General features: G+C 33.9%; 2 protein-coding genes and 1 long non-coding RNA gene across 4 annotated transcripts; 2 read left to right on the forward strand and 1 right to left on the reverse strand.

Annotated features, from left to right (window-relative positions):
- Positions 1 to 2,341: 2,341 nt before the first annotated feature.
- On the forward strand, positions 2,342 to 7,312 carry LOC126682884 (plant UBX domain-containing protein 1). 2 transcript variants are annotated; one of them, XM_050378652.2, is made up of 8 exons: positions 2,342 to 2,527; positions 3,768 to 3,864; positions 3,944 to 4,012; positions 4,284 to 4,351; positions 4,457 to 4,586; positions 4,720 to 4,824; positions 6,605 to 6,832; positions 7,135 to 7,312. In XM_050378652.2, the coding sequence occupies exons 1-7, from the start codon at positions 2,444 to 2,446 to the stop codon at positions 6,805 to 6,807; spliced, it is 756 nt and encodes a 251-aa protein (XP_050234609.1). In that variant the 5' UTR covers positions 2,342 to 2,443; the 3' UTR covers positions 6,808 to 6,832; positions 7,135 to 7,312. The 2 variants fall into 2 exon arrangements, with proteins under 2 accessions (XP_050234609.1, XP_050234608.1); XM_050378651.2 differs by having other exon boundaries at positions 2,343 to 2,527; positions 7,147 to 7,312.
- A 3,345-nt stretch (positions 7,313 to 10,657) lies between these two features.
- LOC126682169 (glycine-rich RNA-binding protein GRP1A-like) lies at positions 10,658 to 11,736 on the forward strand. Its single transcript, XM_050377764.2, has 2 exons — positions 10,658 to 10,842; positions 11,125 to 11,736. Exons 1-2 carry the CDS (start codon positions 10,735 to 10,737, stop codon positions 11,512 to 11,514), a joined length of 498 nt encoding a protein of 165 aa, XP_050233721.1. The 5' UTR covers positions 10,658 to 10,734; the 3' UTR covers positions 11,515 to 11,736.
- Positions 11,737 to 13,878: 2,142 nt separating this feature from the next.
- On the reverse strand, positions 13,879 to 16,132 carry LOC126680191 (uncharacterized). The gene is made up of 3 exons (XR_008790766.1): positions 15,770 to 16,132; positions 14,893 to 14,981; positions 13,879 to 14,242 (listed from the first exon to the last, which is right to left on the reverse strand). It is a non-coding gene; the product is annotated as an uncharacterized LOC126680191 (long non-coding RNA).
- Positions 16,133 to 18,462: the final 2,330 nt, after the last annotated feature.

An 18,462-nucleotide genomic window follows, 5' to 3' on the forward strand; every position in this document is an offset into this window, starting at 1 on the left:
GTCAGGATTGTGTGTGTGTTACATCGGTTGGCTTCGCTATCGATGTCACAATTGTGTGTGTGTTACATCGGTTGGCTTCGCTAGCGATGTCAGGATTGTGTGTGTTGCATCGGTTGGCTTCGCTATCGATGTCAGGATTGTGTGTGTGTTACATCGGTTGGCTTCGCCATCGATGTCAGGATTGTGTGTGTGTTACATCGGTTGGCTTCGCTATCGATGTCAGGATTGTGTGTGTGTTATATCGGTTGGCTTCGCTATCGATGTCAGGTTGTGTGTGTGTGTGTTACATCGGTTGGCTTCGCTATCGATGCCAGGTTGTGTGTGTGTGTTACATCGGTTGGCTTCGCTATCGATGCCAGGTTGTGTGTGTGTGTTACATCGGTTGGCTTCGCTATCGATGTCAGGTTGTGTGTGTGTGTTACATCGGTTGGCTTCGCTATCGATGTCAGGTGAATATGGTTGATCGGTTGGCTGTGCTATCGGTCCCATATAATTTATGTTTGTTGTGAATAAGGTTGATCGGTTGGCTGTGCTATCGGTCCCTTAAGATTTATGTATGTTGTGGATATGGTTGATCGGTTAGCTGTGCTATTGGTCCCATAAGATTATGCATATATGTTATATTGGTTAGTTTTGCCATCAATGTTAGATGGATGAAATTGAAAATTGTGTTCTTGATTTAAAAGTCATAGTGAATGGTTGACTTTTATTGACATGGAATGTCTTGTCAAAATATGTTATGTGTGAGTTCAAGCTTCAATAGTTTCTAAAATGTTTTCAAAGGTTTTCGAAAATACATAAAATTATTTTATAATACAAAACGTTTTTCACTTTATGTAATATTTATTTGTAACAGCATGAACTCATTCAGTTTTATACTGACCCACTCCTCCAAACATTTTCAGGGAAAGCTGATCCAATTTTGAAGGAGGCTTCTGAATGTTTATTTCTCGGAAGTCTATTTTGGTAAATGACTGTAAAGAAGGTTTTAAGTTTTAGTTATCCGCAGTAGACTAGTATAGTCTTATTGTATACAAATATTTTTAAGCGCATTTAAACTCTGATGTTTTGTCCCATCAGTTATTTAAAAAAATGTTTCATACGTTTCTTTTAAAAGCGAAAAATTTATAGTGTTTTTCAGGCTTACTATGGATTTCGGAGCAATCACTCCCATTTCCTAGCGCCAGTCTCGACTCGAGATTTCGGGTCGTAACAGATTAGGAATGTTCTATTAGGTAATTAGGCTAGGTTAAAACTCCATTTTATGTCTTAGGTTAATATATTCGAAACAATTATTTTGTACCATGAAAAAGGTGGCTATAAAAGTTGTTTTGGTGTCTGAAAGTATTAAAAAGGGCTTACAAGATCCTAAAAGTTTGAGTATGATCAAATTCATCCGCCAAATCTAAAAATTAACTCAAAAATTTGTTAAACATTACAATTAGTTAAATTTTTTGGATGATCCTTTAAATTTTTATGAACTATTTGCGGCTAATTATACTTTAATTCTGTTTGTCACCATACATTTTATCTAGCCCGCTTTAAGGGCTAATTAAGATATTAGATTAGGAGAATTTTGTTAGGTAGACTCAGTCCACCACGTCATTTGTGGACTAAACCAATCATATTAGAACACCTCATTAAAATAAGGATATTTTTGTAATATCATTATTCAAAAGTGTATGCAAATAACAAACGAAATTACAAAAATAACCTCATTTAATGAGGTGTTATAATATGATTGGTTTATTCTACGGATGACGTGGTAGACTAAGTTTACCTAAGAATTTCTCATTAGACTAGTATAATTTTAATTTATTTACTGAAAAAATCAAATAAGCTGCTAAGAAGCACGGAAACTTCGACAAAGTTGCGTTTCCCGTTTCGGAAACGTTTCGGAAACCGGAAACTCTTGGACACCCGTACGAAACGTTTCGGGCCGTTTCCGTAAATAATAAAAATTATAAAATTATAAAAAATATTAAAATTATTACCCACAAATAAAAAAATCTAACTAGTTACACATAATTTTACATTCGCATTGCCCACAATACATCAAATATACTTATTTGTGTTGAATTATATTATATTTTTTTATATATTTATAAAATTTTAAATATTTAGTATATTAAAATGAATTATTTTATTAATTATCATAAATATTTAGATAATATTTTTAAAAATATATCCCTATATTTTTTTTATTTGCACGTTTCCCCCACGTTTCGTGTCCTTCATTTCGAAAAACTTCCGTTTCCCCGTGTCCGTTTCGTATCGTTCCCGTTTCCCGTTTCCGTTTCGTATCGTTCCCGTTTCCCGTTTCCGTTTCCGTGCTACCTAAAGAGAAAGAGAGAAATATATATGTTGAAGAACTCATCACTTATATTTACCCTCACATGTACTCATACTCTCCGTTTCTTTGCGTCGTTGTTGAGGTTCTCTGATGATAGTTAATGGTTCTACACTTTTTTCCATAAAGAGAAGGAGACTCACCGCTATTGATATCATGGAAGCTGAAGCGGCCAAGGTTTTTCTTTTCTTTTTCTAATCTCTATTTTTTGATTATAAATCTTGATTGGTTTTGATCTGGGTTCATTTGTATCAGTATTAATTTGAGTGGGTATGTTCATTTTTGTCTTGATTCTTTATTTTTAGTTGATTTTTTTGAATCTTTCTTGCGCTAGAGGCCCGAAAGAATTGAAACCAATATGTATTGATTGTTTAATGTTACGGATCGTGTTGTATTATCTTGTAATGTCGATGGCATTTGTTTCTTGCAGTTGTCCCCATTATTGTCCCCTACAACTTTGAAACTAGTTCAATTTTATTCTTGTTTTTTAAAGAGCTTGATGTGCTGGGTTGATTTATTTGGGTATTTCCTTATTTTTTTTCTTGGTTTTGGTTTAAATTTGTATCTTTTTAGTAGCAATGGAGTTTCCAAAGAAGCTGGAAATGGGGTTTCCAGCTCGAAACTTCATGAAACTTGTGAACTGAAAATCAATGGTTGTTGATTGCATCCTCTTGTAGATTGTATTATTTAAAGTAGATGGTATTTACTACTTAAGTTCTCCAGTTATGTTTGCAATCATAATGCCATTGGTTGGTTTTCACTTCAGTTAAAGTTAAAATCTTGATTTGCTATATATTTATTAATTGATTGAATTGTTAGGTTGACTTGCGTATTTTACTTTTGGGTGTTGCTGCAAGAATTTGTTTTCGAACTGATTTTGTGTATTAGGTGAAGAAACAAATTTACAAGTCCGGAAAGTTTGGTTTTGGGGATTGTGTTTCTCTCACATTCTTCATTATTATGAACCAATACACTGTTAGTTGCCTCTATTTATGGCAGTGAATCATCTCAAAGTTTAAAGTAATTGGTAGCCTGATTCTGAAAGTGGTTTAATTGTTGATGGTCTTTGTAATTTATTGGGGATTATAACCTGAAAGAACTAAAAGCTTCTTAAAAAGAGGTTTTGAGGTCTAATTCTAAATAAGCGTCATGTTAATGTTTTGTTTCGTTCTCGCTTTGTGCTAAACGTGAAATCACAAACAAATCTACTTGACACAATATAAATAGTTTATGAAAACCTTAGAGAGGAGCTTAGGGAAACAAAAAAGAAAACAAAACAAACAGAAGCTAGTCATTCATGGAGCATTTTCTCATGTGCTTCTAGCCATTCCTCATTTCTATTTAGTTGTCATGTTAAACATGATTTTTCAATTTTGAGTGCCTTGCTTCTGTAGTTGACTTTTTTTAATGATATTAGGCTAAGGTGGCAGCTATTAAAGATAAGTTTGGACGAGACTTGCGTGTTTTTGAAACATCTGGGCTCTCTTCATCAGTAAATCAAGTGCTCGATACTGGTATGAATGACTTCAATCATTATTCCTTCATCAAAATGAAAGCATCAACCTGTTATTCTTATTTTGATCTTTTGGGCAGAGGTGTCAGATGACTTCTACGAGTTCACTGCTGCGGACTACTATCGCCTCATGTCAACTAAAAAGGAAGGTAATACATAGACATATTATACAAGTGATGGAGGCAGGGAAAAAAAGGAATTTTTGGCTTTCCTATATTTTTAATTTGGATAAGATTGTTGCATCTTCTCGTTTAAATACATGATTTTAGATTTTTACTTTTCACTGAGTTTTTGAATTGAACATTTATGAGATTAAATGAACTGAAATTCTATTGAATGTTACTATATGCTTTATACATCATCAAGAGACGTGGAATGCTTTCTTATCCATTTTTTTGTTGCTTTGATGTAATGAAATAGATAAACATTTAAAGACAAGAAAAATTCGGGAAGCTGAAGAAGCTGCTCGCAAGTCAAGAATGACAAAGGTCCAAACTGAATCATTCTTTTTTTTTTCTTGTTCCATACATTTTTACACCACATACTATGCTAGTCTTGTTTTGGTTAACCTGTTCTATTGCTTATATATCCAGGCTGTGATTAGAGTTCGGTTTCCTGATAATCATACATTGGAGGTAGAGTTTCATCCGTCAGAAAAGATTCAGAACTTATTTGATCTTCTCATGAAAGCGGTTGCTCGACCAGAAGTGCCATTTTACTTATGTATGCAAGAGAATCCCAGTATTTCATTTCTTAATATACAATGAATTACTCATCTATTTTGTGTTGATGTGAGGGATTGCTTGTAGTTGTACTAAATAAAGCAATTAAACTCTAATGAATGCTGATATTTCAGATACTGCTCCTCCAAAGAAGCAAATAAAGGACTTCTCCCAGGATTTTTACTCAGCTGGCTTTGTTCCTGGTGCAATTGTTTATTTTTCTTATGTTCTATCTCAAGGTTAGTTCGTTCTGTCAATGCTCTAAAATGCCAAACTGTATTTGGCCTGAGTTTCTAGGTTAAATTGTAATTTTTGGTGATGGATTATTTATACCCGAAGTATTCTATTAATTGCTCTGTATATTGTGCTTTTCTCCATTCTCCTCGTCTTGGTGATTTGGATGAGGATTTTAACATATTCCAGTATTACCATGGATTTTGATCCTACTAGATTCCTGTAGCTTTACTCCCACCATGAACTTGTTATAAGCATAATCAGAATTATTTTCTAGTAAGGAAATTTGTTTAACTTTAACCTATATTTCCAAGAGCCAATTGTTTAAAAACTCTTCGTTTTTCTTGGACAAGTTCGGCTCAAACTATAACATTGCACTTTTTATTAAAAAAATAATAATCAGTACACATGGTATGCAGCACCATTTAAATTGTCTTACTCTTATCGCCTTACATTGTCTTCCCTTTTCTGGTTAACACAGTACATGTAATCATGTTCTTCCTTTTCTTTCTATCCATCACCAAAACTGGCTCTTTTAAACATTAATCTCAAACTAAAAAGGGATCTCTGTTTTTGGAGAACCAGTGAGTATCCCACAAAAAATTTGGAGCACCTACGAACTGTGTTTTGGAATATAGGTGCCGGAATGTGTTACTTTGGGCGGTGGAGTGAATTAGATAACTATGACTATGAGCACAACCTTGGAAATTTATGCTTTTATAGTGGTGGTAGTTTGTGCTATGCAAGCGAGAAGGTTGTCCATCTACTGTTTCGAGACTTGAACATCTATTTGCTTTATGCTGTTCCAATTTGTGCGAACTTTAATCTCTTATTATATATATCAAGATAGCTTAAGTTTTTGAACAAAGTACTGGGTTGAGATAGGTCACGCTTGAATCTTCTTGTTGTGTTTTGATGGCAAAGCGTTTAGCACTTAAAACCTAAAGATTTCGAGAATTGAGATCTGGAAAAAATCTACAAGTTCTATATAGTGCTCATTTCATTTGTCTGTCATCAAATGGCAATATCAATTTTTTCCCCATTCTGTGTTTATTTTTGGAAAAGTTAGAATTTATTCTCGGGAAGGAAACATCACAAGTCAATTAATGGCTGACTAAGTGATAATTGCAATAGAAATTACTCTGGTTTCTTTGTGGATATGGTGTTGTAATGGATTTATCTATCTGGTTTATCTGTATTTGAAGTTGATGCCTGTAGTATCTTTCATTTTTACTTCCCCGACACCTTAATAGATGGAATTAAAATATAAAGGATGGAAAATAAGATATAGCAAATGCTGTCGGTCTTAGGTTTTAGTTACTAGAGAAAGGAAACTTTCTAAACGGCGAAAGCTTATAACTGAAATTGTTACAGCCATAAGCTCTAATGTTCTTGTGCTTATAATATGGTAATCAATAATCATAGCTTATAGCAGTCAACTTGATGAAGCAGAGACACTGGCCAAAATCTTTTTAGCGAACAGATGAATGTAAATGCTATTCTTTTGTATATTATAGTCTATTAGTTTTGTGGTATTTAAGATATTTTGCCTATCTATTTTTGCTCAAAAAGTGTTTCTGCTTCCATAGGTCGCACTTGCCCTCTTCTCTGCTGTGAGTGTATCATCATGAAAGTGAAATTATCTTTGATTTCCATCTCTGTATTTAAAACTTGTGATGTTGTGGAATAACATCACTTTTTCCTTTCATTTCAATGTCAGGCCAGGCCGCCATAGTAAGATTATGTAGTACTGGTAGCTAAATTTTCTTCTTGTGTAATTTGTAGGAGACGATGCTGCAGCTCTTAGTTCCGGTCCCTTCCTTGTAGAAGAAATCATGTCTTTGAAGGGATTGGATTCGATTTCTGAACCATCAGAGCCTGTTGAGTCTGCACCAGAACCTGTGACAGCAGAACCTCCTCAACCTGAGCCTCAACAATCCAAACCTGCTGAGAAAAAATTGACGAAACCAAAGTGGCTTAAAATGTGATCGTGATCAGTCATCAAATCTGCAAGTAAGCCCCTCCTTTGCTCTCTACCTTTTTCAGTAGATTTAAGAATCAATTTGCCACTTGAACTTGCACTTGGTGGACGACGAACACCAAAATTAATTATTTTTGTCAATTACCTCCTTAAACTTTTCCATTTTTATCAGTTATACAAAATCTATCAATTTTGGAAATAACTGCATGGGGTTAATTGACCAATGTTTTTGGATTAACTGATCAATATGCGGGCTAAGTGATAAAAATTAATAAGTTTAGAGGATTATCTGTGGAAGTTGGAGGATAAGTTGATATTTAAGTGGTAGACTTAGCTTACATTGCAGGCAATATGGGCAACAGGAATGCTTTTACAGCTCCATAGGATAGGAGCACATGGATGAGATTAAGCAAGGCATTCTAATGTAAAAATATGGTGCAAAGTTGTAAAAAGGCACACCAGAAAATGACTTGTTTCTTTGGAATTTTATTGTAAAGTTTGTTTGCAGGCCATATCATATCTTTTCCATGTGACTGCTTGCATTTCATGATATCTCTCTTCATTTAAGAAGATATTTGTCTTTTTAAAAAAGATATTTGTTTTTTTTTTTATAAAAAAGATACTTGTTTTAGAAAGTAATTTTCTCAAACTCAGTGACAAACACCTGCTATAATAAGTGGTAATGTTATTTGGAGTTTGTAAAAATTAAATTAAATTGAATAATGGAGTTTGAAGAACCTCTTCATAATCGGCTAATAAGACAACCAAGACTGCTCAGCAGACTCACTTTGTATCTCCCTACAACATACGTCTTGACTGAAAATTAGAATGTGAAATTTAAACAATATATTTTATCATTAGAGTATATCTGTCAAATTGTATTAATAAGTTTAAATTTTTAGAATTTTACTAAAAATGTGAGGGGGTAAGTGTTCCAAAAGTAAATTAAAAGGGTTTATTTGTTTGATTTTAAAATTATAAGGGTTTAATTGTTCAATTTTAAAAATATGAGGGCTTAATTGTGCCTAAATAAAGTAAAGGGCTGATCTATACTTTTGAGAAAAACTCGAGGGCTTTTTTATATCTTCTGCCATAATAAAAATTAAAAAATATAAATTTTACAAGTGTTAAATAATCAGGCAGAATTGAAGTGTTGAGATTCTCAAACGGCCAGTGGCAGATCTTTTTGAGGTCATGGAGGGGTAATGGCCTCTGCAAATTTTTAAAAAGTTACTAAGTACTACCTTGACTTTTTGATTTTTAAAAATAACCAAGCACTGATTTATTTCTTTAACTCTTAATAAAATACCTAAACAATCTAAATCTTCCATTCTCACTAAGTCTAATTCATCCAAAATCTTTTATTGACACTAAGTCTTATTACCATCCAGAACCAATACAAACGAGCAAATTTGTATTTTCATTTGTCTTTCTTAAAAAAAATAAAGATTAGACTTTACGTCTAAATCCATTTAATTTTTGCATTTATAATTTTATTTATTTGTGTTTAAATTATATTTTTGAACATTTAATTTGTATACATTTAATTTGGCCCTCCTAAAAACATAGTCAAGCTCCGCCACTGCAAACGGCTAACACCAATTGCCTTCCGAACTTCTATTTTTCTCTTGTTTCGCAGTTAATATATTTCAAACGATATAAAACACTTGAATTTTCAAAAAATTTGAAAATAAAACCTTGAACAAATACTAAAAAAATTTGAACGACCTAAGAATCTACACAAAATAAACTATATAACAAACAAAACTCCGAAGAACACGGCGCTAATTTTTCTTTTCATTTTTAATTATTCAATAGGAATTATTTGTTAATCAATAATTAATTAGTAGTTGTATTTTAAGCATTGAATTGGACCGGTCAACTCTATATGAACCAGACCAACTAGTCCGATTCATTAGCGAATCCACATACAAGTGTTTTATTCCGACTGTAGTTATTAGAGGTCGGCAATAAAACCGATCAAACCGATTAACCGAAATTGAAACTGAAAAATTGAACTGGAAAATGTGGTTAACCGCTCCAAGAGTTTAGGTTTAAATTTAGATTTTTAATTTTTATGGTTAATGGTTTAAGTTTTGGAATTTTAAAAACCGCGGTTAACCGGTTTATAAAATATATTTTATAATCTATACATATAAATATTAGACTACATTTAAAATTTTACCTATAAGTTTTATCTTTTTTGTATCTAATTTTTCTAAGAACCGCAAAACCAAATTGTTTTAAATGGTTAACCGATTTAATAATTAACCGTTTAAAATTTAGATTTAAAATATTAATTATAAAAATCATACTACTATGCAACAATGCCCACCCCTAGTAGTCATGCTATTTTAAAAGGAAATATGGTTTATAATGAATTTATAATTAAAGTGAGATCAAGTTCGAACTATCGAAATATTAGAGGTGGGAGACATTTTTAGGTAGACTCGGTCCACCACGTAATCCGTGGACTAAATCAATCATATCATAATACCTCATTAAAATGAGGGTATTCTTATAATATCATTACTCAAAAGTGTATGTAAATAACAAACAAAATTATAAGAATACGCTCATTTTAATGAGGTGTTATGATATGATTGGTTTACGGATGACGTGATAGACTGAGTTTACATAAGAATTTCTCTAGATGTGGACTATATGTTAATTAAGCTGACATGAAACAAATTTGATTCCAATGAAGATTTGTTTGATTCTTCTTAAAATTGTGATTTAATTAGCATGAACCGTACAATTTGATGAATCAAATCAGCTGAACCATAAAAATCGACTAATTATTTTTAAATTAGATTATAATATATTTTTGTAAGCTACAAAAGGCCACATATACTTCTGATATGAATGTTTTTTTGATAATTGATTTTTTTAGTTATAAGAGAATTATAGATAATATATGTATAAATTTTATATAAATTGTACTCCTTTCGTTCCAATAAATTTGTCCACTTTGAAAAATAACTAATTTTTACATTCAATTTTTATATATTATCCCTATTTAAAATCAACTAGTAAGTAAATTGAAAGTAAGTTACAAGTGTACCCTATATTAAATAGGGATATGATAAGAAAAGTAAGTAAAAATTTTGCAAAATACATACACTATAATTATTTTTTTAAACTGTATAATAAAGGTAAAGTAGACAATTCTATTGAGACGGAAAAATATAAAATATAAATATTTTGCTTTATTAAAATGATTTAATTGGTTCAACCAGTTGAACCGTAAAATATAGCAACGTCAGTTGAATTTTTAAAATACTAGTCCGTAGGTAAATACATGGACACATCATCAGTTATCAATATCGAGATGGCCATCCTAATCAAATCGAACCTCATTTTGAAAAATATCATCAATATCATACTATTATTATTGAAAATATTATTTTTCTATATATAAGTACAAATCTAAGGGCAAAAGCATAATTAAGAAAATGATTCTGGGGCAAAACTGTATTTACACGTGAAGGAGATATTTTCAATTTTTCAGAGCCCTAGTAGTCAGTCTTTATTGTGTCTACCAACCAACACCAATCACACCAATATACACATGTGGGACCCACCTTGACCCGAGTCACCGCGCCTCTTAACCCTAGTTTACCCTTCCCAAACAGCCAAATTCAGAGGACCTTTTGTTTGGCTATCAGATTCCATCCGAATACACTCCGGATAACTTTATCCTAATAAGACCATTCGTATCATTTTAACAGCTGATCAAAGACGGGATAGATATTAAGGCGTAACCAAACAAGCCAGCCTTGAAACTCTAACCCCACAAAGCTCGGTGAATTAACTACAGTTAACAATCCATCTCCATCTATAAATTGAGTATTTGCTAACCCTAATTTACCACTCTCTCTTTTCATTAATTATTTAGGGTTTTTGTTATTTCTTTTCCTTCTCCCCTAAGAAAATGTCTGACGTTGAGTACCGGTGCTTCGTCGGCGGCCTTGCCTGGGCCACCAACGATAAAGCCCTCGAAGACGCTTTCGGTCAATACGGCGATATCGTCGACTCGAAGGTCCGTTCGTCACAGAGATGCGATCCGACCCGACCGGTTTAATACGGGACTTTTGTCGATCCATATTCTGTGATACTGTTCTCTCTGTTACTCTATTTGTTACTGTTACTCTTCTCTGTCACTGTTCTGTCATTTTATTGTTACTAACATCTCAATTCTCTAATCGGTACGTTCATCTTCATCCTCTGGACGAAGATCGATCGGTTTTTATTTTTTTTAATTTAGTTTATTTATACCCTGTTTAAATCTAGATCTAATTTAAATTTGTTTTTATTTGTTTAGATTATCAATGACCGTGAGACTGGTAGATCACGTGGATTTGGCTTTGTGACATTCAACAACGAGAAATCCATGAGAGATGCGATCGAGGGAATGAACGGACAAGATCTCGACGGCCGTAACATTACTGTCAACGAAGCTCAGTCCCGTGGCAGCGGCGGCGGCGGCGGCGGAGGCGGTGGTTACAGAAGCGGAGGTGGAGGTGGATATGGAGGTGGTGGTGGTGGATATGGCGGCGGTGGTCGCCGTGATGGTGGAGGCGGCGGTGGATACAGCCGTGGAGGAGGCGGCGGCGGTGGATATGGAGGTGGTAGAGACCGTGGATATGGCGGCGGTGATGGTGATAGATACTCTAGCAGAGGTGGCGGATCTGACGGTAGCTGGAGGAGTTAGGGTTTTTTAGTTTTATTTATGCTTTGAGTTTGGGTTGGGATGTTTTTAATTATAATTAGATTATGTTTCTGAATGATGTTGGGATGGGTTTGCTGTTTTGAAAAATGTAGATCATTTTTGATCGTTGGATGCTCTCTAGTTTGTTGCGATGTTGATTTTGTCACCGTTGGTTAATGAAGAGGTCAGATCACTAAAGTTCTATAGAAATATCGGTTTCTGGAATTTCTTGCTAAATCTGTTCAGTAATTTCATTTCAGTAAAATTATAGTGTCGTAGGTAAATAAGATCAAAATTTACATCTGTAAACTAAGATCCTTTAGATAATCAATTGATTCTCTGGCGCCACGTGATTAATTCTAATTAGTTTTAAAATGTTCAAAATAATAATAAATGAAATATTAAAGATGAACATGGATAGTTAAAGTGTATTAGAGTTTTATTTGGTTGCTATTCTTTCAATTAGTCTTCTAAGATAATAAGGTGATTTTAAATATATTCGAGATTTGTGTGAGGTTTTACTTTGTCCTAGTATGCATATTTTTAAAAGAAAACAATTATTATTGAATTGATTGTTTTTTTATTACGTCTCTTTGATTTTCGAGTCGTGTTTATCTGTCATATTAGCTGATAATAAATGCCTTCGGTCAGGTCCTGCATCATTTTATATATAGGCTACTTTTTCTTTGTCATATTGTAAATGTTTTTGTTTCTGAATTTATCCATGTTTATCTCAAAAAAAAAGAATTTAATAATACATTTGTTATTTCATGTATGCTCAGTTGTTCAATTTTTATATTCATTTGCATGCGTTGGCTGGAAATTTAGGATTTTGTCTCGCAAAATTAGCTGTTTTTCTTTTATTTTGATAATTATTGTCCACACTTATGAAAGTGTTAGTCTTGTATTTATGGTAGTTTAGGGGTTGCTAGGTTAGGTTTAAGTATATACATCAATTATTAATTAATATTTAATAATTAATTATAATTTTCGGATTAAATATTAAATGCCATCAAAATGCGGCAAAATGAACTTTGTGGTCCTTAAAAGTGTCAGTTTTTTTCAGGGCCATTAAAATCAGAAGTTTGGGTAAATAGGTCCATAAACCCTACAAAATAGATCGTGAACTTTTAAAACATTGAGATTAGTCCAATTGTTAAAAGTTTTGTCACAATCTATTTTGAAATAAAATGAAAGTTCGTGCCTTTAAATGGCAATTTTAAAAGGTCATGATTAAAATGAAAGTTCGTAATTTTTTTAGGAATTAACCCCTTTTTTTATACATTTAACAAAATTTATCTAAATAAATCTAGGCTTAATACATGTGCGTATCCCTGCACTTTTTATTTTTTGCACATAAGGTCCCTACACCAACATATCTATTATAAAGCCCTACACTCTTGAAATCAGTCGCTCGTGGTCCCTCAGTTAACAGAAGATGGCGAGTGTCTTTCACGGACTGTTATCTGCGAATCTTAAACACACCCATTCGTCCACCTCATCATACAGTTGCCACATCACTTAGGCACATCAGCTATCTCATTTAACCCAAAGTGAAAAACGCTTTAAGTGAAAAACAAAATTAATTGTTTAGATTTTGCCCTAATTCATCTTAGATAGAAACTGATTTCCCCTCAATCTAACCCTAATCCTGAAGAAAAACAAAATTGAAGATTCATTTGCTGGTGAAGGTTGCAAGGAAATTGATAAACAGTTAGCAATTGAAGAACCCTAATCGACGTGAAGATGAAAAAAAAAAGAGTGCAAGGAAAAGAGTTACTGCGATTTCTGGGAAAGAAAAGGACAAAGGAAATGTTATTGTGGTCGCACCAGGTTAGTTTTCGCAATTGAAAGCGTTTGGGTTGTTTGGTTTTTGTATTTTGATTATTTGCTGGTTGTTAAGTTAAATGTGAATGGATTAAATTTTTTTGATTCTTAGGTTAATTTGTAACCTGCGAAATGCTTGTTATGCAAATGGTCCCCATTGCTGTGTGTTAGGTTAATTTTTTAGATTTTCTTTGATTCTTATTGGTGGTCCCCATTGTTGTCTGCTAGGTTAAGTTTTTAGATTTTTATTGCTATTATTGCTGGTCCCAATTGACATCACCTAGGTTAATATTTTTATATTTTCTTTGCTCTTATTGCTGGTCCCCATTTCTATTGCTAAAGTATGCATTAGTGGTTGTATGAGACCAATTTTTATCTGCCTTTTTTGTCTGCTTTTTGTAAGTTAAATGTCACGACCCAAAATTATTGAGCCGCAACCGGCGCTAGGGAACGGGAGTGGTAGCTCCGGAACCCATAGCAAGCCTAAAATCACAGTTTATTTTTCGCAAATATAATATAAACAAATAACAACAAACAACGGAAGCAGATATACATATACATAACATATACCCAAATATATACACTAACTGTTTCAAAACCTCGCGGGCTCTAGTTACCGTACCCTGTACGAACTGGCCTCGCGGTACTATATACATCAGTTAGTGTTCCAAACATCTCACCGGCACCTGGGGCCGTGGATCATATACTAAACACGTAGCCTATCAAAATGCATATAAAACAATAACAGCAGTTAATATATACAATCAAAATGAACTGCTGTCTAGGCTACAATACTATCGACAAAGGACCACTACTGCAGCACTCACAGAAGTCAGAGACTAACATATACAGCTGACTTCTGGACTTCAAAATTGGCCTCTAGCTAAGTCCAGAAACTAAGCACCTGAAAGACATCAAAGGTGAGGGGTCAGTATTTGGGATAATACTGAGTGAGTTTGCATTTACTAACGGTATTATTATAGAAATATAGCATCGCATTTTAAATCAACATTAATACTAAAATACATATGAACAAGTACTCGATCCTTTCGAAACTAAAATCCTGAAACATAACGTAACTCACTATTATTCAAATCATACTGATTCCAATAGTCTGACCCGGGAGCGTTCACGTTCAACCACGTCAGTCAGAACATATCTCTTAATCCCAAAGAGGTGGGTCCAACCCACTGGTAGGTCCAACCTACTAGATACGGGGCTCAGGTTACACTGCAACCGAGTTCACTCTCGTATCGCATCCATATTATAGCTTTCATAATCAAACCATGCATGCATCTCAAATCATATCTTATAGTCAGACACGCTAGACTGACTCAATTACTGGTGATCACACAGCCTATTGACACCCAATAGGTAGCTAGTTTCGTTGGATCGTATACTAGGTTCTCGTACATAAAACTTAATCAAAACATGTAGCATATCAACAATTTATATATATATATAGTGCGATGCATATAAACAGTATATATATATATATAATATGATGTCAAAATAATATTAATCGATAATACACGAAAGTAAAGTGCAACTCACAGTGACCGCAATCCAATCACAAATATGGTCGATGTGGTAATATGCTCGTGCTAGTACACCCCTAGTGCCCTCACCGCTCGGTCGTACGTCTGATACATATTAATTAACGTTTAATAGTTAGACGTAAATCATATGTTTATAAGTATAATACTTTCATAATATAAGTATTGGTTTCATTCTTAGTAATCAGAAATTCTTAGTCGTATCCACGACTTATCGAATACTATTCCTTGTATTCGAAAATAACATAATTCCCTTAACGTTTTCATTGTCATTACTCACGTAAAACGTCGAGCTAAATCTCACCTTTTGACTTATCGAGGTCTTTTATTAAATTTTAGGGTTTAATATTCACAATTATCGAAATTTGGGTCGAATTAGGTTAAAAATCCATTTCGGTCCCCCGGACCTACTGTGCGGGCGCATAGAGTGACTATGCGCTCGCACAGACCGGCTATGCGGGCGCATAGTGGGGCTATGCGCTCGCATAGCCCTGCCTGGCTATGCGCTCGCATAGCAGGGCTATGCGCTCGCATAGCAGGGCTATGCGCTCGCATAGCCCTAGCTATGCGGGCGCATAGCTTGAGCTATGCGCTCGCATAGCATAGCTATGCGGGCGCATAGCACGGCTATGCGCTCGCATAGATTCCGCTATGCGGGCGCATAGCTGACCGCTATGCACGGCCCCGGAAACGTCGTTTCCGAGCCGTTTCGCCGCACCCCGACCTACTCCATACATCCACCATCTCAAATCCTTCACAACCCGTATTTTGTTTTTCACCAAAACGCTCAAACCGAGCCAAAAACGCTAAACTCATTTTCTAACCCAAAACAGCCCACAAAACCCGAGTTTAGCACCAAATTCCGAGATTTTTACCTTGATTTGAAGCTTGGAGATGATAGAGCTTTCAATTTCGAAGAAATCGACGCGAAAACCGCTTGATTCGGACGTCGAACGAAGAAACCGTGAAGAAACGAAGTAATCGGTGGAAAACTTCAAGCTTCTGGATTCTTACCTCTGATACATCCTTCATTCAAAGGTTTTCTCTTATATATACATGGCTAAACGTCTGTTTTAGTCCTTCCTTTCCTTCCTTGTTACAATTTATCTTTCTAACTTTTCTTTCGTACAATTTAGTCCATAACTAAATCGATTAACTCTTCTATTATAACTTATACGTATTATTTATATACTATAAATAATACAAAGCTTGATTTTAACACTTTCCCGTCAAAATTCCATATTTCTATTTTCGACATAAAGTGGCTAAATTACCACTTTGATCCCTGTACTTCATTTTGGACTTTTCTTGATATTTTTCCTTTTTATTCCAATTCTAACTTCAGAATTGAAATATAATATAAATTTTCTCCGAAATTATCTTTTCTAAAACCGACCTGTTAAATCTTATTTATCGGAAAACTTTCCGATAATGCCACTTTGGCGAATCCAAACTGGACACGTGGTCCAATTAAAAAATTAAAAATTTTGGGGTATTACATTCTTCCCCCCTTATAAAAATTCGTCCTCGAATTTTCATAAATCTTGTTGAGGTCTTAACTTATCCTTATTGTCTCCTTAGCATCCTTCAATACATATTAATTGTATCTTGTCTTGTACTTTAACTTTCAGTTCCTTTCTCATACTTTTCTGTCTTTGTATAGTTGCTTGCTGTCACATCGTTGAGAACTCTTTTACAGACACCTTCGCTTTATCTATTATCTTTCTCGAAAAAATATGATCCTTGGACGTATTCTTGATATTGTAGTCCTTGCATTATTACTATCTAGTTGTCGCTAATCACAATTTAATGTTTTCTCGTTCCTCATTTCATTCTTAGTAGCTATAGGTTGCTACTAGTCTTCTTTCTACGGGAATGGTCACGACGCACCATCTTCATCCTTACTGATATACTTACTTTGTTCATATTACTATGAATATCTTGTCTCGCAATCACAACCTGCAGTTATGATCTTTATTATCGTCTATCACCGTCCTTTCTTACTGGTTCTTGTCATTTCTTACTCCTTTCTATCATTATCTGACACCTCATTTCGCATTAATTAATTTTTCTTAACTTGCATTATTTTAAGTATTTTCACTTTCTCTTAACGTAGCTAGACTTGATACATTTGTCACTATCTTTTATTTCTCTTTCCTTTGCTCTTCTAATCTATTATGAACATCACGCCGTTCTGTCGGTCATGATTCTTTATCTCTTACCATTATCTTATACCTTTCATTTCACGTCCTTTTAATCGTATGACTTGTACAGTTGCCTTTTAGTACAACTCATATTCTTATTCTGTTCTCTACTCTTTAGTTGCTCCTTTGAGGTTCGTCTCGAATCTTCTATTGACTTATCAGTCAAACAATCTTTCCTTTACATCATAATTCCTCATTCATAATGATCTTATAATAACCTTTCTCGTTAATTAATCTTTATTGAATTTCTTTCTTATCTTTAACTTTTAACTAACTTCATCTTTAACATAATCAGTAAATTCTTAATAACTTAATTTCTTTATACTAACATCACCTCTCATTCGTATGTCATCGTGGCTCTTTAAATATAGTTCACTCCTATCTGTCCAATAACAATGAAGTATCACTTTAGTCTTTACTTACTGTATTCACTACGTCTTTCTTCTACATATAATAGCTTTGGTATTGCTGCTTTCTTCCGACAATTCTTCTCGCATATTCTTAAAACTTTTCATGCTTCCAATCATCTTGTAAAATTTTGAGGGTACATGAGTTTCCTCATTTTACTTTCTTTCACATTCTTTACCAATCTTACATTTACTGATATATACGCTTATACGTGCGTCTTTTCCTTATGTTAAAACTTTTACACTTAACCTTTCTTCTTTCTATTAACGCAACTTATAACTCTTAATGCTGACATTAATAACTTTACTTAATATCAGTCATGTAGCATCCTCATCTCTCTTAATCTATCAAACCTTAAACCTTCACATTTTTTTGCAAAATCGTCTGTTTTGTCGTTTCATATTTCTTCCTTTTCTATTTCTGTGTCTTTGAACGCTGATTCTGATAAGGTTATATATATCCTTAAAATATCACTTAACGACCATCATTCATGCTACTATTTTCCCATTCTCCTTACTATTAATCTCTCTCCTCCAATTGTGACTTCGGATTGCCACCACATCTATTTCCACTTAAGAATAATCATATATCGTCCTCATGTTCTTGTTACGTTTCTTTCATCTGGTATGACTCCCTGTCATTTTACCCTTTCCTTTTGCATAAGGATAAATACTATATCCTTAAATATTGCCAGTGCATCGCAGCTTATCCGCGTATGCTTTCCGGCGATAATTTCTTATTCCCATTCTTCTTTAGTTTCACTAGCTTTGTTGCAATAATTATTGACATGGCTTTATTCTGTTATTGGAGTTTCTTTTACTATTTTATTCTTATTTGTTAAGAATCTTTGATTATTTGTCGCAGGGCTTTACATCCGAGTTTACTTACTGAACAACACGATTTTAAAACTTCTTTTGGCTGCGCAGCTCTTTCTAAACCACTTTTCATAAATCGTT

This window comes from Mercurialis annua, linkage group LG5, assembly GCF_937616625.2.
Source record: "Mercurialis annua linkage group LG5, ddMerAnnu1.2, whole genome shotgun sequence".
Taxonomy (NCBI): Eukaryota; Viridiplantae; Streptophyta; class Magnoliopsida; order Malpighiales; family Euphorbiaceae; genus Mercurialis; species Mercurialis annua.

Bases quoted from the DNA above. Each gene is read 5' to 3' on its own strand.
- LOC126682884 (XM_050378652.2), top strand. From the start codon at position 2,444: ATGATAGTTAATGGTTCTACACTTTTTTCCATAAAGAGAAGGAGACTC. The intron at 3,865-3,943 runs GTATGAATGACT...TCTTTTGGGCAG, and splicing joins AAATCAAGTGCTCGATACTG to AGGTGTCAGATGACTTCTAC. The intron at 4,352-4,456 runs GTCCAAACTGAA...TTATATATCCAG, and splicing joins GCAAGTCAAGAATGACAAAG to GCTGTGATTAGAGTTCGGTT.
- LOC126682169 (XM_050377764.2), top strand. From the start codon at position 10,735: ATGTCTGACGTTGAGTACCGGTGCTTCGTCGGCGGCCTTGCCTGGGCC. The intron at 10,843-11,124 runs GTCCGTTCGTCA...TTATTTGTTTAG, and splicing joins GCGATATCGTCGACTCGAAG to ATTATCAATGACCGTGAGAC.